Genomic DNA, 26,971 nt, shown 5'->3' with positions numbered 1-26,971 from the left:
AATTTACATACTTAAAGTTCATTTTAGTACTGAACTGTGATGAGATATGCCGACCGGTACAAAATGGACACACACAGGATAAAAAGAAAAAGATCTATAAATGGCTATTGATCAAAGGTATGTTACAAAAGCAAACTGTACAGTTTAATATGCAGAACAAAGCATTTCAGTCATTTTCTTATTCACAGGAAGTACACGCTCATAGGCTACAGTAATACATCCTACTATGTACACAAAGTATCATATTCTTTACAGGTTTTCCTTCACAAATACAATATATTCGCCGGCAGTAGAAAACTGTGAGAACATTGGCCTATTTATAGTTGTTGAAAAGTTTCATAATCCAGGGATGACATATGAAGCATATTTCGTAGAAAACCCAACAATTTAAACATTATGTTTAATGGTTTAATGTCTCACAATTGAAACGCAGCAATTTACAACAGAGAGGTCTTGTTTGACGTGTTTCCCATAATTAGAAAATATTACAATCTTGCAGAGGACGCTTCATTCCACATATTGCATCCTCTATATACTGTTCATGCTTATATTGACACCCCTTTCCCTCTGTGAAACACACTGATACGTTTATTGCATCTCTAAAAGAGCGCTTTTCACTTTCATTAGAAAAGGGTGGAAATGCCACTATTCTGGAAATATTTACAAAGACAAATGGAGGGTTTTTGTTTTGTTGTTTTTTTCTCCCACAAAGTGTCAGGGAAACAAACCAGGAAAAATAATTTCTTTAAAAATAGTTAAAATAATTGCTGCATCTTTTAAAAGGGTCTAGTTATAAAACATTTGTTGTACAAATATCTGAAACATTCGTGCAAGCTGAAATAAAGTTCACTATATGTTTTGGCCTAGATTATCTCCTGTATCATCGGCTCCATGTAGTGGCCAAAATGCAGTATATTTCTTACCAAGCTATTTCAGAAGACTGTACCTCATTTTTACCACTAGATAGAGCTAATGATACAGGGGATCTATTCCAAAACATATGGTGATATTTAGTTCAGCTTTTACAGACATTTCAGACATTTGTGCAACAAATACTTTATAAATAGATCTCAAAGTGTCACTTCAGCCAGAAAGAATATGGCTGGGCAAAACTTAAAAAAAACAAACATATTTACAACATCTCAGCAGTACATTTCCCCATGCTTGGCTCTTTAAAAACACTGCAAGTACAAAAAAATACCTGTTGGTCCTGCCAGAAATCCAGTGAGATCCCACCTTCCTGTGGTTATCTGACAACACTTGACTGCTCTTAAATCACATCCATGTCTAAGTTCTCCCCATCTTTATAATATAATGGTCCCTTTTACACAGGGCAGACTCCATTCCGTTCAGCATTTTTAGCAGACCAGACTGGATCGGAGGTAGTGTAAATGCATACAAGTCAGTTTACACCCGCCGGTTCATAGACGTGAACGAGGGTCCAATCAGGTCTGCTTGAAAAACTGACAGGCGGAACTGATCAAAATGGTAATGTGAAAGGGACCAAAGGGGGGTGTTTTGTAGTTCGGTAGGGGAGAGCTGACAACACCATTAGAAATTTCAGTATAGCAGAGGCCCCAAGTTATCAGCTTTCTATAGGACAGTTGGAGATCCCTGGAGATGACTGCCCTTAAATAACTGCCATGTATAAGTTCTCCCCATCTTTATAATATAAAGGTCCCTTTCACATGGGGCAGACTCCATTCTGTTCAGCAGGGGATACACTCACAGATCCCCTTCTGATCAGAGCAGGGTGGACAGGTGACAGGTCCATGTCTGCTCAGTACACAGAGCAGACACAGACAGAGCCTGCTGTGCTCTGTGGGCAGCTGGGTGTAAATGGACTTGTTTGTTTACACCCGACTACGTGTTGATCCAAACTGCCTACACAGAGGAGAACTGATCCCCTTCCATTGCTTTTTAGCAGACCAGACTGGATCGGAGGTAGTGTAAATGGATACAAGTCAGTTTACACCCGACGGTCCATAGAGGTGAATGAGGGTCCGATCAGATCTGCTTGAAAAACTGACAGGTGGAACTGATCAGAATGGTCATGTGAAAGGGACCAAAGGGGGGGTGTTTTGTAGTTCAGTAAGGGGAGAGCTAACAACACCATTTGAAATTTCAGTATAGCAGAGCCCCATGTTGTCAGCTTTCTATAGGACGTTTGGAGATCCCTGCATCATCAATTATCAGGTATATTTCTGTACTTGCAGCATTTAAAGAGGCAAATCATGGGGAAATTAATATACATGCAGAGATGTACTACATATGATTTTTTTTTATTATGGCCGGACATACACTCAACGTTTTGCTTTTAATTATTGTGTGTGGCCCTTTTGTAGATACTTTCCTTATATACATTCCCAGTGCCAAAGCTATAACTGAGATAGGAAAAGATGGGTAATCTTCAACAGGCGCACAGACAGCAGTTAAAAGCTGACAGAGGTTCTGGTTCTTCTCTTCTCTGCTAAATTTGTTTTTCTTGCAGTGGTGTCCTGTTAGAAAGAGTTTCCCTCATTTCCTCTCCAACTGAAGTTCTCTTTGGGATAGGAAGTGAGAAACAATTTTCACTATTCAGACACAGCTGTGAAAACCTCACTCAGGATCTAACCCTTCAAACCTGTTACTCCCCCCCCCCCCCCCTAAAAAAAAAGAAAATTGTTTTGGATGACGTTACACTCTAAAATAAAGTAGTTGGACTTATTTAACAAGGCAAGGAGATTTGTGCAAAGTGCAATAACCTATATCAATGGATCAGAGATGTTCTAACTGCTTCAAACTCATGAAACAGTGAGCCCCCATTCACACTTGAGCATTCTGTATCAAAAAGATCCAAACCGCCCAACAAGCCAGATCCCATTCTTTACAATTGTTCCTATTCACATTCGAGTGTTCAGTGCCTATAGCTCGATGCCTGAAGCTCAGAAAGGTACATGATCTACTTTTGAATCAGGATGGGGCATTTTTGGCCGTATTGACTTCAACCCCCACTTTTTTTAGGCACTCCCATAATAAAACCCTATGGGCCAAAACCACATGATCCTGCCCTGTATGACAGTTCATGTGCAAAAATACACAAAAAATCCTCAAAATTGCCTAACTACACCACGCTCAAATGTGAATGAGGGCTTTATCAAATTGGTTGTTGTGGGTCCCATAGCACCGCGTTATTTAATCACGTCATGAGATGATGAACAGAGCCTCAGTGATTTTACTCATTAGCTCTTATAATACATATGCATGGCGTTTATGAAAATGACAATACAATTTGAAGACTATAACTACAGTTTGTGGTTAAGTAGTCATACTCAGTCATACTGTCTGATCCTTCCTAATTATACAGATGGTTGTATTGTAAAGTCTTTTTTAGAGCCTGTTTATAAATTGTAATGTGTCCCTCATTAAGGTACTAGTTTGTATGATTTCCAAAGTCAAAGGTAAAAAAAAGAGGTCACTGGTAAAAATTGCAGCTCAATTGGTAGAAAAGTGGTGAAAATGTAAATAGCAGTCCTTCCTTTTGTGATTTCCCTATTTATAAATAAAATGAATGCTATAAGGGCTGGTTCACACTTCCAGCATGGTAAAACTCCATGTTTTTCTGTACACCAAGTGTTGACTCTGGCTGGAGGTGGCTTGCACTTTTAGGGATAATTCACACATACTGCGATTACAGGCATTTTACTACATTTTAAAATGCCTGTCAATGCAAGGACACACAGAACACAAGTGTTTTCTGTGTGTCCCATTAACACTGCAATGCAGCCTGGAGCTTTGTTGTGATAAAATGCAGAACTACATGGCATTGTACAGCAATGCAGCACATACAGTGCCATGAATGAAGTGTACTTTTGTACACTACAAAAAAGTTTGAAAAAAAAAGAAAGAGGGAACTGTGTGATGCACTGAATTGCACACCACATCACAGTCAGAAATGGACAACTGCCGGAGAAAAATGCTCAGAAAACTTGTTTTTGGCATTAGTGGTTTCAGAGCCAAAAACTGTTTAAAATGTGTTTCCCTACATGTTCTGGACCTCTAAATTTAAAGCTGACCTTAACACTTAGCCTTTCTCTCACCTCAACCCTGAAGTGTAACTAAAGTCCTAAAGTATCTTTCCCCAAAGATTTATATATTACAGCTTACTAGTCTTTAGATGTAATGACTGCATACGTTTTTATTTTTTCAGGCTAAGAGCATTTTCAGAAAGTACAGAAAATACCTGTTGATTTTGCAAAAATTCAGTGTCGCTGGCATTTCTTTTGAGCTGAATTTTAAGTACAAAAAACCTTATCTTCCCTCTGCAAACTCCTAATCTCCCCATTCTCTGTAAACAGAGGAATATATTATAGAAGTTTAGCCTGGGTGATAACCATGGTTCCCTCCACAGAAACAGTTAAGGAGTGAGCAGGGGCGGACTGACAACTCATGGGGCCCCCGGGCAATAGGGGATCATGGGGCCCCTGTGTCCTTGCCCAAACTCGAAAAAATCCTATGAAAAATGTACCAGGGGCATCTCATGGGGCCCCCTACTGACCCGGGGCCCTCGGGCAGTGCCTGAGTTTCCAAATGGTCAGTCCGCCCCTGGGAGTGAGCATAACCACCCTGGGAATGGAAGCATGTTATTCACAGTATTAGCAGGAATAAAAAGCCTGGAAAATGAAAATTATTGCAGCCTCCACATCTAAAACACTAAAGACTGGAAAGCTGCAATACATTACATTTTTGGTGAGTTTGGAGCATTAACCTTAAAAATGCTGAGTTACCCTGAAACCATTCCTAAATTTAACATAGTATTTAATGCATGTGACATAACCTAACAAAAAACATTCTAAACCTTGGCCCTAAGCAATTATGTTTAGCTACCAATGTTAAAATGTAACTCGTCTTTTTCGTCCCTATTTCTGATCATGATTCCCTTCACTTCCTATTCTGCAAACCTGAACTTAACTTGTTGGTGTCAAAAGTTTGCTCCCCTGCACTAAGATTTACAGTGCCAAATCTACTACTTCATAATATGACATGGTCATTATGAATGTTTCTGAAGAGAAATAGCCAAAATTTTAACGTCATTAAAGCTGCTTGTGCTTGATGCCATGTAAAGAAACTATACATAAACAATATGACCTTGTGGATGATTGTAGAGGGTTTGCACATACATCCTGTACATATGGCCCAGTTACTAGCTTTTTTTTTTCTAGGTTTGGAAAGGGCTACAACCTCTGTTTGGTTGTAAGGACATTTTTACAACAGAGACATAGCCAGCCTTAACAACTGGGCAGAAGTCTTACCCAAGCTATCTAAAAGTGAAATAAAATAATAAAAAATATTGAAGTTTGGACTTCAGTTAAATGTTGATGTCTGTGCTTTGAAACAGTTGTGGAATACATCTGTTAGCAATGCTTAAAAACACTTATTTTAATGCCCTCCTACACTCAAAAATGATCATAAGTGATGCTTAATTTTAAAGGTCATTCTAAACATTAGAATATCATTGGTGCCAATATTGTTGGTGGGTCAGACAATAATTTAAGTGTCTATCGGGTGCTTGAATCCTTTGTAGGCATCTTTATGACGACTTGGTTGGTGTAAAAAGCTAGTAGCTTAGTTGGAACTGGCATCATAAGCCTCTGCAATACACCAAGGTATGGATAAATGGTTTATTTGCTGTTGGCTAGGAGAAAAATCTTTAGGCAGCTGGACAGTTTTTTATTGTCCAAGTGCCATCTTAAATCTATGGTGTGACATATAGTACCTGTATACATAAGATACTGTAGTTAGGCTTGCCAGTTTTCACTACGATTTCATGGAAGGTAGTTGTAGACAAGTGGCTAAGTCAATGGGCTAGAAATCTGTTGGAAATCTCTTTTCCTAGGTTTGTATCCTGCTGACTGTGCTAAAGAAAGCATGCAATGCTAATATCTGTGGGTACCTTTCCACTTCTGCAGAACCTAGTACTGCTAGGCCTGGGTAGATGGCCAAGTTAGGTTTGCAGCCAATAGCTAATATTTCCTTAAGCCTGGTGCCAAAGCTGTGTGTTGAACACAGACATGCATGTTCACACAACAAATACATACACAGATTATTAGGATGTCAAAATATTCAGCTATTAGATTGCATTCTATTGTTATAACAGCATTTGATCTCTATAGACTGCTTTAGTTACTTTAGCTGAAAAACTGGCCCATGTCTGCCTAACAGTTGTCATGTATTTATCAGACAAAGCTGTGATAATGTAGGACATTTAAAACCACACATAGCTATACTCAGCTATCTGCAATCATAATTACTGTATGGAGAAAGCATACTTGTCTTATGTCTGAAGAACAAAAAAAATCAGTGAATAAAAAAGAAATACCATGGCATGATCAGTCATTGCACAACATGCATTCATGTACATTCTTCAGTGTTTGAATGACTTGTATATGGGAAGTGATGAGCGCTGTGCTACTGTGCTTCCTCCTGGACAACAGACTTATATACTTTGGCTGCAAGTAAATGTTCCTTATCCACAAGCAATCAGGCTAATCCAAGAACTACATTTGATAACTGAGCAGTGTATGGGTTAAAAAGCAAGAACCAACAAGCAGGCATGAGAGTTAGAAGTGCTCATTGTGGAAAGTCTGTTTGACTAAGCTTTTGCCTTTTCCCTCTACAAAACTAAATTACCCTGTGACTGTATGAGGGCCAAAGTAACATTTTCCAAGTTGGGATGGATATTTGTCACTAATTTGGTAGCACGGTTGTCTCAAGAATGATGTACATATCTCTGATTTTGCAACAATCCTAATGAGAGATCTATCCATCTATTCCAGCCTTTTTCGTTCAATTTGCTGTCTGTTGTTACCCCAGGGCCTTCTAGTTACTGAAGGAGTGCACTGAAATTCTTAGTGCTGCTAATAATCTAATGTCTCTGGTAGATGGCTACTTGTTCCAACATTGGTCAGACGTGACTCAAGTCCATATGGGCCCTATGTGATACACCTTGTACTTAATAAACTGGGAACATACTGCCACTGGGTATTTGAGAAGCAGCTACTTACCGTCCATGTAGAGAGGACTGAAGACCGGGCCCCATCTTTCAGGCTCAAGAGCAGTTCTACCTATTGTAGCTCCACCACTGGTCTCAAGGTACCTTAAATCAGAGCTCCACCCAAAACGGGAAGTTCCGATCTAAGGCTTTGCCCCGCACTCCCCATTAGCGGGAGCGTGGGGGGGTACCCAAATTTGACAGGTACCCGCTCCCACTTCCACTGCGTTTGCCTAAGTGATCGGGAGCAGAAGTTGTCCTCCCTTCCCTCCCTGTAGTCTTTTGGGACACGTGACAGGTCCAAAAAGACTACGGAACCATTCACAAAGCGCATCGCTACTCGTGCATGTGCAGTGGGCACCCAGCTTTGAAGCTGCAAGATGTCACAGTTGGGTGCCCACACTGAAAATGCCAGTGCTGAGGAGACAGGGTGGTCGGTCAACCCGGCTGTTGTGAGGACAATGTGGGATCATGGGACAGGTGAGTGTCTCTTTTTTAAAAGTCAGCAGCTACAGTTTTGTAGCTGCTGACTTTTTTTTTTTTTATTCTGACTGGACCTCCTCTTTTACCTTAATTTAGAATTTATAGCAGCAGTTCACCTTTAACACTAAAAAAAGAATTTCTGAGAAAATGTAACTGCTGGCAACGGAATAGCTTATGTTTTTTTGAATCACCAAGTAATTAATCTGAATGCATTTTGTTAGCCTACAAACTCTTGAACTGTACAATGTAACAGCTACCTAAAGATAGATGTAATTTAGAAAACAAAGTACATTGGGTATTCTCAAACAGTCAGAGTGGTAATTATATAAAAAACAGAGAAAAATGTGCCCTTAGTTTTCAAATCCAGTGACATATTAATGGAATATTTTGTGTACAGTATGAATGTTGTTTCTGGCATAGCTAAAACTTTGTACAGCCTAAAATGAATGACAGTCTACAACCCACTAAGTTCTATTGCTGTATATCAGACGGATCTGTATACCTTCCACCAAAGCTCAAGGAAGTGGTTTCTTTTAGAAGCACTCAATGTAGTCACCTTTACACACCCATTTGCATGTATACAATGTGTCTCCAGTACACTATAGTGTACAGTAGGTTCTGAGGTTTTAGATATAAGGCACTGCACTTGCCATTTCCTAGTGACTATCAAGGTTAAAAAACCCTGCCACAAAATTTATATTTTTCTATATGGTACTATAAGGCATTATGAGCACAGTGATCCCATTACTTTGTAACAGTATTTACTGCATGGCAAAAACTGTCCTGGTTAATGCATAGTTGTTAAGCATGTATAAAGCACGTATAATGCTATATCAGTGAAAGAATTATTGTGATTGTTTCCCAAGAAATTATTTAAAGGAAACATGTAATGATAGATATATGGGAGCTGCCATTGCTAACTTCTCTAAAGGATGTGGGCTCTGGGACTGTAGTCCTGATACTATCTTCACTTTATAGTAAGATACGGACCCAAACATAGTTTGTAAGTCTAAATTTCCATCATACAGGCATTACATTCTTAATCAAATTGATTACACAAGTTTTTGGGGGACAGAACCTTCTGACATCCATAGATCTGTTATGGTCATCCTGGTTGCATATTCCCCTGATTCCATTTCTTACTGTAGCACAGCCTGTTAAGCTTTAAGCTGATGTCACTCAATCACCTAATAGTCCATATACATCTATGGAGAAGCTGGCAGCAGGTGGGCCTCACATTTTGGGTCAACGGTGCAGTGAAGCCGGAATCAAGTAGATCTCTTTACTAAGACTTTCAGACATTTTAACAAATTAGTGCCTGATTATACATATCAGTGCTCACCCAGAATAGCACAACACATTTCATTGAGCTGCTTTTAATACTAGTAAAAGGATAGAATAATGCTAATTTCTCAGAAAGGTGACATGAGTGCAGCTGTTGATAGGTCCACATGTTTGTTGATCCATATGCTTAATACACTGGAGAATGTAGATGGATGTGCAGCAAGTACCAATCATCATACATATAAAAACCTCTTCCCAAGCTTTAGTCATTACATTTCCGTTGTCACTATTCCTGAGTTGAGACGAATAGCATCCCTGTATTAAGTAAACCAGACTGTTATTATTGAATGTTTTATTGTAAATAACCTGGTCGGGAATTTGAATATGTCTCCGGCTTTGTCCTTCAGAAGTTTGACCCTCTTTCTAAGTCTTTCATTTAATTTATGGTGTTACATTAAAAGTGTTCCCCTGCACAGCAGGGAATAGATTGTTTCTCAGTGACTTTGGTTCTGTGCCCAAGATGCTCTCCTCTTGTTGACCTGTGGCTCCTCTTGGACTCAGTGAACAGATAAGCATTTCTTCTAAGAGAACACGTCTTATGAGTGCAGCATATAGACGGTGACTATGAACTACCGTCAAGTAGCAGATCAGGAACAATGGCTTTGAATTATATCTTGCATCTTCTCACTCCAGCACAGGCATACCTTGTGTCCTCCTCTCTGCAGTATGGAAGCATTGGTCTTTTTGCAAGGGCTCATCCGTGTTTCCTAAAAGTCTGAAACAAAGATGGGAAATACAGTTAGAAGGTTTTATCAGTTTTCTTAATTACCTAATATACCTTTTATATAAAGATGATGATCTTTGGTCTGCAGTTTATGGGCTTGACTGGTTTTTGTGGTGAGTTATGTGTCAAATATCAGAATTTTTGTGCAAGAGGGTTTACTATAGGTTTACACTTTTAAATGATAGTAATTAGCACCTTTTGGGTACTAATTGGTAAATTACATGTTGTGACTAAAAAAAAAAGTAACATTTAAATTCCATATCATTCCTATGGAATCATTCATAGCAGAGATAGAGAATGCTATCTGCTCTCCCCCAACTTGGCTACACACACCACAGTCTGAATGTCATGACCCATTCATAAAATGTGGAGTTTGTGTAGCACCTGTAGTAATGCACATTGTTCTATTCGCTTAACACAGGAGAGAGCTACATTATTGGAGGAGAGCCCCATGTCACTTTGTCAAGTCATGTGGCTGGGCTCTCCTGTTTTTTTCCCCTTCATTTTACGACTCCCATTAAAGTGGTAGTAAAGGCTCAAGGTTTTTACCTTCATGTATTCTATGCATGAGGGTGAAAAACCTGTGTGCTGTAGTCCCTTCATACCTACCTAAGCCCATCATGCTTCAGTGATGTGCATGAGAGCCTCGGCTCTGTGGGGACTCTACTCCCACAGCCAGTGAGCCAATGAGGAGAGAGAGGGGGCAGGGCCGAGCCACGGCTGTCTTTGTGAATGGACATGCAGAGCAGTGGCCTGGGAGCAAGCCTGCATGGGTGCCCCCAAAGAAAGCTGCCTGCTCTGAAGGCACTTGGCAGGAGGGAGTGGCCAGGAGCCCCAGGGGAAGGGGGGGGCAAAAAGAGGAGGATTTGGACTACTCTGTGCAAAAGCACTGCACAGAGCAGGTAAGTATGCCATGTTAGATATTTATAAAAAAAATTGCCTTTAATACCATTATAAGTTTTAAAGTGCTAAGCACATTTATGACGCACATGACTGTTATTTATAAATGTGTTGAACATTGTTTTAAATTTCTTTTAAAGTAGTAGTATACATGTGGCAATGGCGTACCTATAGGGGTCACAATGGCGACCCGGCCCCATGGTGCAGGGAGCTCATGCAGCTCCCCTGTCACAGTTGTCTACATCTGGATACATTTGTCACATTTGTCTACATCTGGATCTTCTGTACAAATGCCCCCCCCTCCTTTCACTCTTCTCCCCTCCTGTCACATTGCCCCCCTCTTCTGTCACACTGCCCTTCCACCTGTAACACTGCCCCCTCGTATGTCACATTGTTCCCCAACATACTGCCCCCCTCTGCCACACTCCCCCCCATTATACTGCCTCTCTCCTGTCAGTCTACCCCCCGTCATACTGCCCCCCTGTCATACTTCTCCCCATCATAGTGCCCCCCATCATTCAGCCTCCCTCTGTCACACTGCCCCCTGCTATACTGCCTCCTTCCTGTCACACTACCCCCCTCTTCTGTCACACTGCCCTCCTACCTGTCACTCTGCCCCCCCCCTATTGTTACATTGCCCCTCGTTATACTGCCTCTCTTTTGTCACACTGCCACCCAGTCATAGTGCCCCCATCATACTGCCCCCCTCTGTCACACTGCCCCCTGTTATACTGCCCCCCTGTTCTGTCACACCGCCCCCCTTCCTGTCACACTATCCCCTCTCCTGTTACACTTCCCCATCCTCTGTGACAATGCCCAGGTACGCTTCTTAGAAGTGGTGGCTGCATTACTTTTCTTTTTTAGACTTTTTTTCATCTGGTGATCTGACCAGTAAGTCTGTTATTTTTTGTCAACACAAAAAACACCCCTGCAGATGGAGTAGTTAGAGGGATATGACAAACCACCGCCCACTGGCAGGGATGCTTACAATGATCAGCTTTTATTTATTTATGTGAAACCTTCATCCCAAAAGGTAAAAAAAACTGCTGTAACTGACTACAATGTGAGCTGGAGTTTGGGTTTAGTTTGTTAGTGTATTTAAATCTGCTAATACATCCAACACTCCTCTCCCCCCTGTCTGAAGATGCCCCCTGTGCTCCTTCATTCAGAGTGGGGACACGCTAATACAGGAGGTGTATTACTGTGTGTGGCGGGTTTGGCGGGAGGATGGTGGTGGTGGTGGGAGAGGCAAAATGCACCTTTGCCTGTGTGGACAAAATTGCTTGCACCGGCCTTGTATCCAGGTTACTTGTTTTCTGCTGCTCCTGTGTGCTCCATGGTCCCCCCTCCCCCGCAATGCTGTTTGTTTCCCTCCTCCCCTCTCCTGCTGGCTCTCAGAATTGAGACCAGGGGAAGGAGCAGGTAAATATGTAATTTACCGGCCCCTTCCTTCTCTGAATAGACACAGTGAGTGATTGGTGCCACGAATGAATGGGAAGCTCTGTACAGAGCTCTTCCTGTCCATTCATTATGTGCTACTGAGGCTTCAGAGATGGACATTGAGGGCTGTGTCATTAATCTCCTTTTTCTGTCTCAAATGTGAAACATCAGAGGTCTGTTTAGAGCCCTGATATCTCACCAAAGCCCACCAATAGGCTCCTATATAAAAAAAATGTAAATAAATAATAAAGAATAAAATTGTAAAAAAAAGATAAAAAAAATGGAAAACTATACTAAAGAAATAAAATAACAAAAATTAAAAACTACTGACCTTGTCCATTTCCCTACTGACCCCCTCCACTGCCCTACTGACCCCCTCCACTGCACTTACTGAAAAGGTCCACTGCTCTACTGAATGACACTATTCACAGTCGTACTGACAGCAGTGGAATAACTACCAGGATTGCAAAAGATGTCACTTGTGACTGAGCCCTGGTGTTTTGCCACCGTGGGGGGGGGGCAAGACAGCAGGTAGGGGGCCCACTGCTGAACACGTGAAAGTGATCCACTGTGAGCCCGTAATAAAGGGCCCTGTGACGAGAGTAAAGGGTTCTGGTTTCAGTGGGAAGGGCTCCAGGCTCATAGTGAAGGACCCAGGCTGGGAGGGTCAGGGGGCCCTTCATGGTTTCTTGCACCACGGCCCTGAAGGTTTTAGTTACTCCTCTGGCCTGTGGTACAGCCATACTGCTACTTTTCTATCTTCTTAGTCATCTTAAGCAGAGTATGCACAAGAGAGATGACTGGGCTTTCAATGTGAGCCTTAGTAGCTGCTTCTTGCTTATGGCCTTTCTAATAAACCAGATCATTTCTACGACTATTATCACCACATCATTCACTAGCTCTGTGACATTCTCTAACGCCTCTGACTTCCTAGAGTTAATTTTACTAAGGATCAATTCATCTTGCTGTTTTTCAAGATTACAAATTTCCTGTTTCTTACAAAATCCATTTACCAATAATATATTGTGTGTTAAGTACTTTTACATTTGATACCAGAACAGAAGCAGAGGGAAAATGTCAGTTTTATTTACTAAAATGGAGTATACACAGTAGTAAATCAACCCTCAAATCTTAAAAAGTGAATAGGATGTAGTTTACAGTTCACAAAATAGCAAGCCATTTGTGGTCACAATAAACCCACGGTTTGATTAAATGCTTGGATAAACCATACCTACCAGATGCTTTCACAGATTTTTGGTGCAGATAAATGCATGTGAAACTGCACCTAAAATATGTGATGGGACAGATGTCATCATGCACTTTGTGGACCATCTCCAATGCACTGCAACAAAAGTATACAAGTACACAAGAAGTACAATATGTTTTAAAAAATGCCACAGCTATAACTACAATGTAACAGCTATGTATTTAATGTGTTTATGTCTAGTTCTATATTACATGAGTAATGCATGCCTTATAGCCAGTGGCAGACTGACAACTCATGGAGCCCCCGGGCAATAGGGGATCATGGGGCCCCTGTGTCCTTGCTGAAACTCAAAAAAGCCTATGAAAAAGGTATCAGGGGCATCTCATGGGGCCCCCTACTGACCCCGGGCCCTAGGGCAGTGCCCAAATGGTCAGTCCGCCCCTGCTTATAGCACACAAGTAAACAACAGCTTAGTTATGTAGATTAAAGGAGAAACATGTTATAGTTCTTACCTGATCAAGAGGTAACATTAATGTCAAGGCCAAAGAATGAAGGCAAGAGAAAAGAACAGGAATAGAAATAGAAACTAAAGAGGAAGAAGAAAAGCAAAGTGTTTAGAATAAATTGAAAAGACTGCATGTTATATATAAGAAATCAAACTTGTGTAATGCAATATAGCAATCCATAGCTAGATGCATGGTGTGTGTACTCGGCAGTGGATAATTCTCCTAAGCAAATCTAAGATCCACCCAGGCACTTTTGAACAAGAACGTATATTTAAATCCAAAATGTTCTTTTGTTGTTAGTTTTCAATAGAATATGTGTTTAAATTCCCTGTCAAGCTTTTTGGCTTTCTCCTATTTAGGGAATCTTTCTTTACTTCCTGTCTGGGAGACTAAAGCTAGAAGTAAGGCAAATCCTTTATTTTTTTTTTATTTTTTTTAGAAAAACATGTATATTCAGTGCAAGTTTTCCCCTCTATTCCTGTTGCAGTAACAACTTAGAATTGTGGATTTTACAATGCTCTCAGTACAGGTTACAATGGTCACCAAGACAAATAGACTGAGAGATGGTGATTCTCCCCAGTGGGGAGACAAACAATAGGAACCTGACAGTAGTATGAATCCTCCCGACTTTATCCAAACCAAGAAAAAAAATATTTTATGGCTTTAGATACACTTTGATAGACCCTGTGACTACCAAAAGTTTCATCCATAAAGGTTCAATGTTTATCTGATGATTAAAGTAAACCTGTGTTTGCTTTTACCATTCAAAGCAAAAGGTTCAATTTAATGGTGGGACAGTCCTCATGCAGCCACCAGGAGTGACACAACCAGCAACAGATTCATCCTAAAAAACCTAGACCAACTTATTGGACTCTTTCACTTTCTCTCCATTGACCCAATTGACTTTCCAGACTGGACCTTGGCAGATTTACCACCCTCCACCCAGTCTCCACTGCAGTATCAATGCAGAAGAGAAGCATAAAGAAGTAAGTCAAGACAATCTGCTTTTGAACCAGTTACCAGCAACCACTAGGGATCCCCAAGGATCCAGAAGGATATGCACATCTAGAATCAGGAAGGACACAGCATCCTAACACCATCATTCACCCTAGTTCACTACACAGCGGAGGGAAGAGCAACTAAAGCCCGTTTGACCTACTTGCAAAAGGGGTCAAACATTGCCATGAGTGTGGTGAAAAAAGGGGAGCATATGTGGAAGCACCAATCTTTTTTATCACCAATGTTTTTGTAAAGCACGTTCACTACAGCACTAAAGCACAAGGAATTATTGGACTTTATTTATGGACTATGGTTTCACTGATTAATTGGTATAAGATATATGATTTAGGGTATTGCACATTTGAGTTTTCACAGTTTGTCTGCATGCTATAGGAGGAAGATGCATTGTACTGTAGCTCAGTTTGGGGAGCAGTCATAATTAATGTGGTATTGCACCTTCCTATAATCAGGTAATACACCATTTAGAGATTAAATTGGTATACAAGTAGAAGAGATATTGATGCACAAAGGGAAAGGTGTATTGTAGTACCCTACTGCACTTACCAATTTGTGCACATATTTGTATATATATATATATATATATATATATATATATATATATCCCTAGTTACCATTGTGCGGATACTTCTACCAATTTTATTGCTCACTGGCCATTCCGTTCTACTGCCAGAAATTAAGAAAATTCACCCTGTGTATGCTTCAGGTTACTATTTGGAGCTTACACAGGACTGAGGACTCTCCTCCCTCAAGTGACAACATTGATGATGTCAACACAGCAGTGGTGGAGCAACCATTACAACAAACAAGTTACTGTGTCCTGCAAGAATTCTGAAAACTGCTTGACTTTCAAAGCAGGGTCTTCTTATGAGATTTAGGAAGCTCAGCTTTGCAGAGATCTTGTCAGAAGACCCGGGACCTCACCCACGCCTAGGTGCTATTTAGCATATTTTTATACATGCAACATGAATTTTATCTGTGGGAAGCAGGGGTCTAACAGTTGCCTTTTTGATTAACTTTGCTTTAAGGATAATTATATTAATATTTTCTTTATCTAGATTTAATCCACTTTCAAACCTAACTACTGTGTAAAATACCTTTTTCTTGGATAATGGGAAGAGTATCTATTATCTCTTTTTAAGTAATATGTTTAGCGGTCAATTTTAATATCTTCCAAAAAATAATTTGGCTAGCTTCCTGAGGTGGGATTAACCCTTGTAACATAACAGCTTGGTAATTGGTGGACTTGTGAGTGGTTATATGTGCAACATCACTGGAGATTAATTTTTATATCATTGAAGATACAGCCTAGACAGGTAAAATGTGACAAATATCAAGAGTTGAGTAAAAAGTTAGGGATCCTGAATTTGTAAATACATACTACAAAGAGTAAGTTATAAGAGTGTTTTTAATAGACCTTTCAATTATTAATACCAGTATCGATATATCCTGGGATGTGGTGTACTATACATGGGGCTAAATATGCAGCATATACATCAGGAGCCAGTGTATGTTTATATCATGTGCAAAGATTCTAATTGTACTTATGCTATTGTCATAGATATTGCTTCCAGGCTAACTAAAGAATAGATGTAAAAAAGAGAGTATTAAGATACAAACAAAAACAGACTAAGGTACATAGCAAGGGACAATACTGGAGACACTGGAGCTTCCCTAGGTCTAAATATACAAAATAGTATTTGTTTTAAAAAGTATTATAGTATCATTTAACATGCCTGCATGAACTGTGTAACTCTTTGTAAACCAAATTTTCTGTACAACATAAAAACACGTTATTTAAGTGTTAAAGTCATTCCTACAAATGTCCTTAGGGAGAACAAAAGTCATATTGTGGGTATAAAAGACAATATCTTTTAAAACCAACCTTTTCCTCTAAGTCTTTAATCTGTCTCTTCTGAATATCAGTTTTATCCTCCAGATCTCGTATCCTCTGAAACAAGAGAAAATATCAATTACTACACTCCACAGACCTGTACATTAGAGCGCATTCTTTTGAGGATTGAAAGTGTATTTAAATACAAAAAAAAAGATTACTCTGTGTAAAATCCTTTTATTGGAGTCCATTAAGGGAAACAAGAAGCTGGCATGCTTCAGTTTTAGAGCAAAGTAGTATCAAGAGCATTATCATAAATACAGAGGGGTACAACATGTGATGGACTTCAAGAAGATTTTATGGTGAGTACAAAAAGCATATTTTCTTTCTCATTCATTAAGGGGCAAAGCAAATCATAAACAGACAACAGACAAAGGAATCTTAAACATCAAAAAGCAGTCCAACTGAGCAAATAATTGCTAACAGGCCTAACATAAACAACAGGAAATGGGGACTGCCTGCAGCTCAAAGAGCCACCTGAAGGAATTCATATCCAAAGCTGGCATCAGTTGAGGCAGAAACATCTACCTGTTAGAACTTTGAGTACATGTGAACAGAAGACCAGGCAGTAGCCTTGCAAAGCTGGAAAATAGAGACCTGATGCTAAAAAGTTCAAGCTGAGCCTTAATAAGAAAGGAGGGAAGCCTATATTTTACACTATAAGCCTGCCTGTCTGAGACACCAAGAGATGGTGGAACAAGAAGCCAGGGTGCTGTTCCAGGAATCAGTCCAGCTGAAAGATAGACTTGCATAGCCCAAACCACATACAAACAATTGAGGGAAATTTCCTTCTGCTAAACCAGAGCTGGACAAAGAGAGATAAACACAAATGTCCTGATTAGGGTTGAGACTACCTTGGGAAAAAGGGAAATACTGAGTCACAACATCACCTGCAGGACCATAAAGTTCCTTGAAAGATAAAGCCAGCTCAGTCACTTACCTAGCTGAGATGACAGTTATAAGAAAAACAACCTAATGGGTGAAAGTAGAGAGAGGAATGCCTGTGATAGGTTCAAATGGGGTCAAAGAGGACTGGCCCTGGGGGACGACTTGGGAGTCCTCCTGCACAAAGGTTTTAAGCAGAGATTGTGACACTAACAGTTTGTGAAACAAAATTAAAAGTGCAGAGACTTGACCTATGATGGTGCTGGGAGCCAAACATTGGTCCCACACCCAATTGTAGGAAGGAGAGGATCTGTCCCACAAAAGGGTGCCTGGGATGAAAGCCTCTGGAATCATATCAAGTGAAGAACACCTACCATGTCAGATGTAAGATTTTGTGGGAAATGAACTTCCTAGCCTTCAGCATCATAGGTATTTCTGACTTTGAGAAGCCCCAGTCTCTTAAAACCTGGGCTTCCAGAGCCATGCAGTTAAAGCCAGCAGCTGAGAAATAGGATGGCAATTCGGTTCTTGAGATAGTAGATATGGACAGTCTAGCAAGACCCACGATGTGTCCACTAGACGTCTAACCAAGTTGACATCCACTTGAGCCAGTTTGGTGCAATGAGGATCACTAGAATTCCCTTCAACTTGATCCTGCGGAGCAGATGGAGAAGATGTTTCAGGGGAGGAAAGGCATAGATCACAGTGTACTGATTCCATGGAGCCAAAAGAGCATCCACTACTTCTGCCTGGTGTTCCCTGCACCAAGATACGATCAGTTTGGCATCCCCATCAGAGCGGGGCCCAGCCGCGCTCTGTGTGTCTCACAGACACTCAAAGGTAGCTCAGGAGTGAACACGCACGACTGCCTCCAGAACACTTAGCAGGGGGGAGGGGCCAGGAGCGCTGGCAGGGAACCCGAGAAGAGGATGATTGGGGCTGCTCTGTGCAAAACCATTGCACAGAGCAGGAATATACAATGTTTGTAATTTTTTTTGTTAAATGTACCTTTAGTATCACTTTAAATAAGTTTTACAAGGCTCTTTGCAAACAGAAGAGGAGAGATGCTTCCTTGTCACTGTATGACATAAAATAGAGAGCAGAGTGTGTGCGCAACACTCCACATTAGCACTCACACAGTGTTAACACCTTCCAAAGCTGGTGGGAAACATCAAATAATGGCATCCAGTGACTAATAAAAACGAGGGAGCAACTAGGGCTACAGAGGCAATGCCAATGGCTCTGGACCTGAAACATGTTCTGCTGCTAACTTAACCAGAATGCAGTCTGGAAAACACACCATACAGAACCTAGTGTCAGAAGGTCACTTCCAAAACCCTGCAATGTCCACTCAAGTGGTGTCCAGATGCGGACCAGCCTTAAAGCCAGGCTGTGGATAACGGCACCACATAGATGCAAATTGGAGTGGAAACATACAGCAGTGAGGCATAAGTCTTGATTTGAAAGTGAAGAAGAAAAGAAAAACTACAAATAAAATCACAGGCTGTTCAAGAGAAGATGTCTACCCTAGGACACTAGTAAAAAACTGAGATATGTTGGTAGTAGGCAGGGTTATACATAACCTTTTTTTTAGATCCCATTTCCTCTTTTCACTTTGGTAGCAGTCTGTGGTCAGTTTACTCATGTCTCTGACTGATCTCTAGGCTTAGACCCCAGTTTTGGATAACCACCTCCCTGACTCTTGCCCCTCAGTTTTCCTTAGAGGTTGCCCTTTGTTACCAAAGTGTCTTAGCACATTTAATCCCATTTAAGTAGAATGTGAGATAGGGCACCTGGTACAGCAGTAGTGAGTCGTCATTTAAAAAAAAAAGTAGGTCGCTATATATCTAAGAGTTAAATAATTTCTGTGTCAGTCAATGGACAGGAAAGAAGCCTTCAACCTGCAGTGCCTAATGGCACTGCAGATGCCACTAAAGTCTGAAGGCAGCATTGTAAAGTTCATTAATACTCTAACTGTCTGATACAATTACAATACTAAATTTAATATATTAATTAAACTATAGAGATAAACAATCTTAAAAAATGTTTAGGTTTTTGTCACCATATAATAAAAAAAAATCACTTTTTTTTTATTTGCAAAATAGGCAAAGAGTTATTGTCAAGTTAACCAATACATGCTGATGCTAATTGATTTGTCCTGAACAATAGCCTCTTCCTACAAAAGAGGTAAAGAAACTGATACCTGGAACTATGTACATTATCGGACTGAACACCAATATTGGAATCTTACCTGGTGAGCTTGTTGTAGAAGTTCCATCCTTTCCTGAAGGATCTGACAGTCAAACTCTCTGCTTTTTCTCAACATTTGTCTTCTGAGCTTTTCCACAGCCATCCTCAGCTCATCTTGCTGCTTGTCATTTAGAAGCTCTCCAAACTTAATGACTGTTTCTTGCTGCAGTGCATTATAAAGTGTGGCTTCCAGTTCTTGGATTCGCTGTTCAATCAGCAGTCAGAGACAATGTAAATACAATCAATGCTAGCTGTGATAATCACTGGTCATACTGTTCTACACATTTGTGAAACATTTTTCTGCAAATGAAATTATCAGTTATGCAATAGTATTAAAATGTATACAAACCCAAGAACAACATTTGTAATGTATTGCAGCTTATCAGTACTTAGATGTGATGCCTGCATTCATTTTCATGTTTCAGGCTGTTTTCCATTATTTTCATTTGGTAATCCTTCTAATAACACACTTCCTGTCCTAGTGTGACATCGCTGTTTCTTGGAAGAGGCACAGTAATTACTGACCACATGGAACTGAGTAAATCCCAGATCATTACCATTTGGGCAATGTAATAACTACTATAGTAAAAATGTGACAGCCACACACAACTGCAGTTGGAGATGTACAGTGTTTTACTAAGGGTCACAGGGAAGTCTGGGAACCATGTAAAATCCTAAGCTACCTCAGCTGGACTATCAGAATGATGCTGATACAGGAATAAACCAGTCCCCTTTACTGGTGGCTCACTCTAGACTCCTATTTTGTACGGAGCACATAATTTCCAGATATAAGCATCCCCGTCTCTCTCCAGACAGGCAGGTGTCTGTCTGATTGTTCTTGGGTCTGTAAGTGCCTGAGTACACAATGCCGTTTGGGCAACAGCCACAACTCTTAAACTTATAAATGAGCAGATTAAAATGACCAAAGTAGCTGACAAAATCAGCCTGTATACATTAGAAACATGCCCTGTTATAACAAATATATAGAATTGTAATTGTAATAACAGAAACCCTTTTGCACCTTCTGCCCCCCCTCCCCCAAAAAAAAACAAAACAAAAAAAACAGCCATTTGAGCAAACTATAGTTGATCATGTATTTTCTGTATTTACATTGTGCATAGAACTATTTCCAAGATATCAGTTTCTGCAGTACTCAGACATACAGAAGGGCCAAATTGGGAGAAAGCCAACTACCCTATCAGTATATTTTGAATTTTATCATTGAATACTTGTGACAAGCCCTGTTCAGGAGAGTGGTGAGTTGTATTTTGCAGACTCAACTCTACAATGTTTGTACACCTAGGCTTTCCTTCCCAAATGTAAGGAGATGTAAGGACACCAGGAGTAATGAATTTAAAAGTCATTTTGACACAGTACATACAGTGGTGTGCACATGGATGCATGAATGTACATTTTCTGCCTTCTTATGCCTACACTCACCTGTGCTGTGTCTAAATGTAGCTCAGCCACAAAGAGAAGGAAGCCTATCAGCCATGCAAAAAAAGCAATGTAGATAAGTACATGTAGGGTGAGAGCTGCCTGCCAACTCATCGATCAAATGACATGTGAACCCAGCTAGCCTCTGCTTACTAGATTATGAACCTGATTCAGGTCTCCCAGCTTTTTCTGTTGCAACTGTTACTTTTCTATAAATGTTGAGAGCTTGGCTTGGCTGCACCAATAACATTTGGAACCCACAACAATCTCCATAAATACGGTTTATTTATGAAAGTATATAATACACTCACCATGTATGCTTGGTCCAGAGCTTGTTTTCTATAATCCAGTTCTTCTTCTAAATAACCCTTGAGCTTGCAGAACTGTTCCTAAAGGAGTCAAACAGCATAAAACAGTCAACCTGTTTTAGTAAGCTGTTGCCATATTTCAGAATGCAAATGTGATACCCGCCAATTACTCAGAGAACTCTAAGCCGCTTCTTTCAGAAAGTGGTAAAGCCACAGACCTTGGCCAGGCCACAGAGCTGGCACAGACTCTAGCTGGGGGCATAGCCAAACTCCAGAGTGCAAATACAGCCCACGTAATCTTATTGAGTTACATGGAAATATATAGTTTCAGTGAATAGAAAACCTAATATTTTACTTTTAATTCAAAAGTAATTTTTGCTGCTTTTCACATTTATAGATGCTGGCTGTGCATTATGATTGTGGCTTTATTTCATATAAATTGTCTAGGATGGTTTGACAGCTCTTCCTCTTTATATAGGGTAGTATATTCACTATGCCTTCTGACATTACTTGTTTTTTCACTTTTATACCTCCTGCAGAGGATAGCAGCTGTAAGGAAACATCTGAAATGAAATAAGACCCTTGAGGGCCAAACAGGACTCAAGCCAGATCAAGTATTTTTTCTTTCTGGACCTTTGTTTCAACACCACCTATTTCAAGTACATAAATACCTTTAACAGACAGAAACATAACTGTGCATTTTATAGGCTTCCTGACACTAAAGGATGGAATTATGTAACTAGGACAGTGGTTCCATAAGTTTTACACCCCCCATCCTGCCCTTGGACAATCAACACCTGTCTTGTCACATTCCATGCTGACTAGACTAAGGTGACTAAGTTAACCAGGATGCTTTAATTTCAAGGGTATGTTACTAACTCTCCTTAGAAATCAAAAAGCTGCTTGGATAAGCTGAAAAACATCTTCAATTTTACAGAAGAAGTTGTGTTGAATGTGATTAACTAGTACTAGCTAGAACAAAATGATAATACACTGAGCAAATTTCAGGTCATGTGGTTGCTCAGTTTGGAAGCTCTATAATTAATATAATTAATGATGGACCCAAGTTTTTGTGCAGGGTGCAAAATACAGGTGAAGGAATGAAGTGGAGTGTTAAACTTTGGAAAGTCTGTAACATTTTACCATATCACTCTCCAACTCCATCATCTTCCGATGTAGGGCAGCTTCTGCTCCTTCTATCTGTTGTATCCACTGCAAGATAACCAAGTAAATACCAGCTCTCTTAACCATAGTTATATACAAGTTATATATATATCTACTCTTATTTGAACAGCAATTGATATAAACATGCATTCAAAAGAATTTTCTGTTTTCTTTTATGAAAAAACAGTTTAGAAGTAGCTTTTCATTTTTTATACTACAAGATGACAGATTCATATACAGTATATATATACAGTGAAGGAAATAAGTATTTGATCCCCTGCTGATTTTGAATGTTTGCCCACTCACAAAGAAATGATCAGTCTAACAATCAAATGGTAGGTGTATTGTAACACTGAGAGACAGAATAGCAACAAAATATCAAAAGAAATGCATGTCTAACAAATTATGAACTGATTTGCATGTTCATGAGGGAAATAAGTATCAGCAGGGGATCAAATACTTATTTCCTTCACTGTGTGTGTGTGTGTATATATATATATATATATATATATATATATACTGTAGATATGTGTGTGCCCATTCTATTTCACATTCAAACTGCCCAAAAAGATGATTCCAAAATTACTTGTGATTGCTAAATGTATAATATTGTTCAAAGTGCAGTTTGTATAACATTAATTAAAGTGCATTCTAAAATATGTTTATATTAAATATTACTACATATTAGTAATATTTAATATTAGTAATATTAAATATTATATATTAAATATTACTGATATTGTTTCTACTGTACTAAGATAAATGAAAAATGGATGTTCTTATTGGCTGCTGGAAATGTATGGCATTATGAAGGGAGCAATGTGTACAGGCAATTTCAGATAGTAACTTATATGTTGTACAGTATAATCTGCTGTATCTCAATATTGGTCTTACTTGAGAAAGCTGGGAAAAAACAATGCTTTTGGACAAATTTAGTTACCCATTTCAGCCTTCTAAGCATGATTGTAATCAGTGTAGATAAACAGCAATAAAAAAGGCTAGTTGCTATAGGTAATAGCACTTTTCTCACTGTTCTTTGTAAAGGCATATGTCACACTGATTGTCAGAACAAAACAATATGATAACTCATAAACATGTAGTGGTATAGTAGTTTAAAGTATTTAAACTGTTATACCAGCACACGATGGACAGAAAAATGAATCCATTGCCAGGTAAAACCGCTCATCTATATGTATTTCATCAGTGTTTTATTTATCTGCTTGCTTGGAGTTCAGCTTTCGCAATGAGATTAAAATATAATATCTAATAGTCATTATGAATTTTCAACTGGCTTTAAAACGATTCAACTAATAAATATTTTATCCTTACCTTCTCAGCCAGGGATAACACAGTACTAGCTTGAATAATGGCAACTTGTTCTTCATTTCTCAGATTCTGCAAAAGTCAACATTAGAAATTGTCGTTTATGTCAAACTATTACTTACTATGCTTACTCACAGAAGTAAAATCTGGTATCAGGAAACTGGTATACAAAAGTCAAAAATAATTTTTTTTAAATGTTATTATTTAAGCAATTACATTTTTTTTTAATCTAGAGATATTGTGGAAAAAAAGGGACACCAAAGTCGTTTTTTAAAATTGTATTTTAAGTATATATAAGTTATGATAATGCTGTTTTACATATTTGGTCCCTTTTGATCTGTTAAATATGAAATTGAAAGTGTTTTTTCAATAGGTGCAAAAAATATCTATTGAGCATAACAAAAATATGCAATGCTTCCCCACTCTGTTACAAAAAATATCAAATTAAAAAAAATCAACATTTTTACACTCACCCCATTATCCCCCAGAATGTCCAGCTGTTTGATCAGATCCGGTATATTGACATCCTAAAACACAAAAAATCTCTTAAATTAGGAACAGGTTTAAAGTGGATTACTATGTGAAACCTACTCTTTTTCTAACTTGCCGCAAAATCAGCAGAATAGGTAGGCCACTTTGGTTGTTGATTGTAATGTCAATTTTTTCAAATGTGGATTTACATTGGTAGCATATAGAGGTTTATTTAAAAAACAATGTCATGTAATGCTTAAAAATCTCCACTTGTCTATGATTTCCAAGCCTCACAATAAGATCCATCAGCCATTGCTTGAAACAAATCATAACAGCCAAGTTTAACCACCTAATTTTTTATATTTTTCTGTTTTATAATTTACAGAATAGAAGCCATCCTGCCTGCATCATATTAATGGCAAACCTCAGCCTAGGTACAATATTTGACTAGAACTCAGTGACAGGTTTTCAGGTTTTTAATGATAAATGGTAAACAGACCTGGAAGACAGTGGTGCTCACTGTGGTGGTGTACCAATGTAACTAAGCAATACAATCTATGGTGTCCGTTTATGACACAGAGAATGGCTGCGATTCAACAGATCTCAGCTATTCTCTGGTCATTCACAGTTTATGACACTCAGGAGATCATGTCAGCCCTTCTCTGGAGATCTGTGTTCTCCCTCCAGATTCTCCAGCCCAGAGCTGGAGAATCAGAGGGACCGAAAACTAAGCAGAGATAATTTACCTCTGCTTAGTAAACTGATCTTTTACTGTAATCTCGCGAGATTATACCAAAATGAGCCGTTTTTCAGAGTTTGTAGACCGTTCTCCAGCGTTTGGAGACCGTTCTCCCTTCGTTCGGAGAACTGCTTCATAAACTGCATTCACAGGAGAACTGTGTTCTCCGAGAATGCCGGAGAACTGAGCAGCGATCTATTACTGCTGGTTCATAAACGGACACCTATATCTGGAGTTCAGCTTTAACCACCGCTGGATCATAGGAGTGCACTGTTTGCTGGTGGAGCACAAAGATCAAGTGAGTATAAGGCTCTCTCCTCTCCTCTGGACAAGATGAGCACTTAACCCTTGGAGTGCAGGCACACCCCCATTGCAAGGGAAAAAAAATTTTTTCGACAGAAGTTGGGCTTTAAAGGATAAGTTCACCTTTCGTAACATGTTACATGTTACGCTCATATTCAGGGTGTAACATGTAACATGTTACGATGTTACGATCTGACTGGCCCCCGCTCCCCCTGATCCCTGCTTTGACAGCCAGCGGGAGATTCCCTCCCCCGTGAGCATCACTCATTAACAGCGTTCTGTGAATGAGAAACTACAAGTCCCTGCAGCCTGAGCAGTTTTCAGCTTGTGGTCCTCGTTGTGGAGCGCTGTGGTAGTTAATTGATTCTTCCGACAGATCTGCAGGAAACCTGCATGGCACCAGCAATCTGCTGACTGCTGGTAAAATGCTTTACAAGCTCCTGCAGACAAAAATAATAAATGCACATTTTTTTACCTGCAAAAAAAATGTGCATTTAATATTTTTTACCTGCATAAAAATGTGCTTTTAATATTTTTTACTAAAAGGTGAACTTATCCCTTAAGATATAAAGAGAATGTATGTGTTATCAGTAATTATCCAGCTACATTGCATGCTTCATATTTTACCTTTACACCTTCCTTCATGCAGTAGATCTGTAATGCACTAACACCATCAGAAAATGGATGGATTTGAAGATTAAAGGGGGGAGACCTTCTCTCTCTCTCCTGTGAAAGGAATATAGCAAACATGAATTTAGCATTAAGATATGACTATAATTTGCAGCTTAATTAGCAAGGATTACATATATAGCAGTTAACACCTAACAATTTTGCCTGCTTGGCATACAATTGTGGTGCCAATAATGATTATATTCCAAAGTGCTTCTTGTCTTTCAGGTGGTTGTATGCTTTTTTTGATTAAAGGATTATTATTATGATTTTGAAGATAGGTCTCTTCTCTTCTGACCAATAAAGGACTTCGTAGCACCCATTCAGGTAACACTGATAAGATATTTTGCAATATTAACTAGGTCCTAGAAACTGACAATTATAGAAATAAACAACAATTAATTGAATATCAATAACTGGAAACTATTTTATGAACCAGTCCTACTTCTAATTCCAGATTACGGAATTCCAACAGTTCATTCTGATCTCTGGCATCTTGCAGCTCTTGTTGAAGGCGATTATTTTCAGACTCCAGTTTTTCATTCTGGAAAAAAAATTATTTTAATGATTATAGCTTCAACAAGAAAAAAAAATCATCCATTTATAGTGAGCAGATAGTTCTTATGATAGCAAGGTATTTTTTTACAGCTCCTTTATCCTCAGTTATTTTCTAGCTTCTCTAGATTTATTATTCATTTTCTTTTTAAAAGAAAGGAGGGAGGTGGGAGGATACAGGATGGCATAGCAAAAATAAAAGCTTTAAGGTGAAGTGTTTTCCAAAATGTCAGTTGTGTACAGTGTTGCCACATTTCTCATGTCCTAGTACCATATGTAGTCCCATTATTGTTAACCTTTTTTTGAATGAGGTTCTATAGGA

At 39.3% G+C, this 26,971-nt stretch overlaps 1 protein-coding gene across 2 annotated transcripts in view; it reads right to left on the bottom strand.

Annotated features, from left to right (window-relative positions):
• Window positions 1–79: 79 nt before the first annotated feature.
• Window positions 80–26,971, bottom strand: part of JAKMIP2 (janus kinase and microtubule interacting protein 2) — a 167,803-nt gene continuing 140,911 nt past the window's right edge. The window contains exons 14-23 of one of the 2 annotated variants that reach the window (XM_089673001.1): window positions 26,540–26,638; window positions 26,053–26,151; window positions 24,386–24,439; window positions 23,919–23,984; window positions 22,569–22,637; window positions 21,429–21,506; window positions 19,682–19,885; window positions 16,537–16,602; window positions 13,641–13,714; window positions 80–9,572 (exon numbers count right to left, since the gene is read on the bottom strand). In XM_089673001.1, the coding sequence (XP_089529127.1) occupies window positions 13,664–13,714; window positions 16,537–16,602; window positions 19,682–19,885; window positions 21,429–21,506; window positions 22,569–22,637; window positions 23,919–23,984; window positions 24,386–24,439; window positions 26,053–26,151; window positions 26,540–26,638 (786 nt within the window). In that variant the 3' untranslated portion in view covers window positions 80–9,572; window positions 13,641–13,663. The remainder of the gene's footprint in view (window positions 9,573–13,640; window positions 13,715–16,536; window positions 16,603–19,681; window positions 19,886–21,428; window positions 21,507–22,568; window positions 22,638–23,918; window positions 23,985–24,385; window positions 24,440–26,052; window positions 26,152–26,539; window positions 26,639–26,971) is intronic. The other variant, XM_089673002.1, reaches the window with a different exon arrangement.

This window comes from Staurois parvus, unplaced genomic scaffold, assembly GCF_062004578.1.
Source record: "Staurois parvus isolate SC_StPar_1 unplaced genomic scaffold, SC_StPar_1.0 ptg000133l, whole genome shotgun sequence".
Taxonomy (NCBI): domain Eukaryota; kingdom Metazoa; phylum Chordata; class Amphibia; order Anura; family Ranidae; genus Staurois; species Staurois parvus.
Note: the sequence above shows the minus strand (reverse complement) of the source record. Positions and strands in the feature narration are given on the sequence as shown.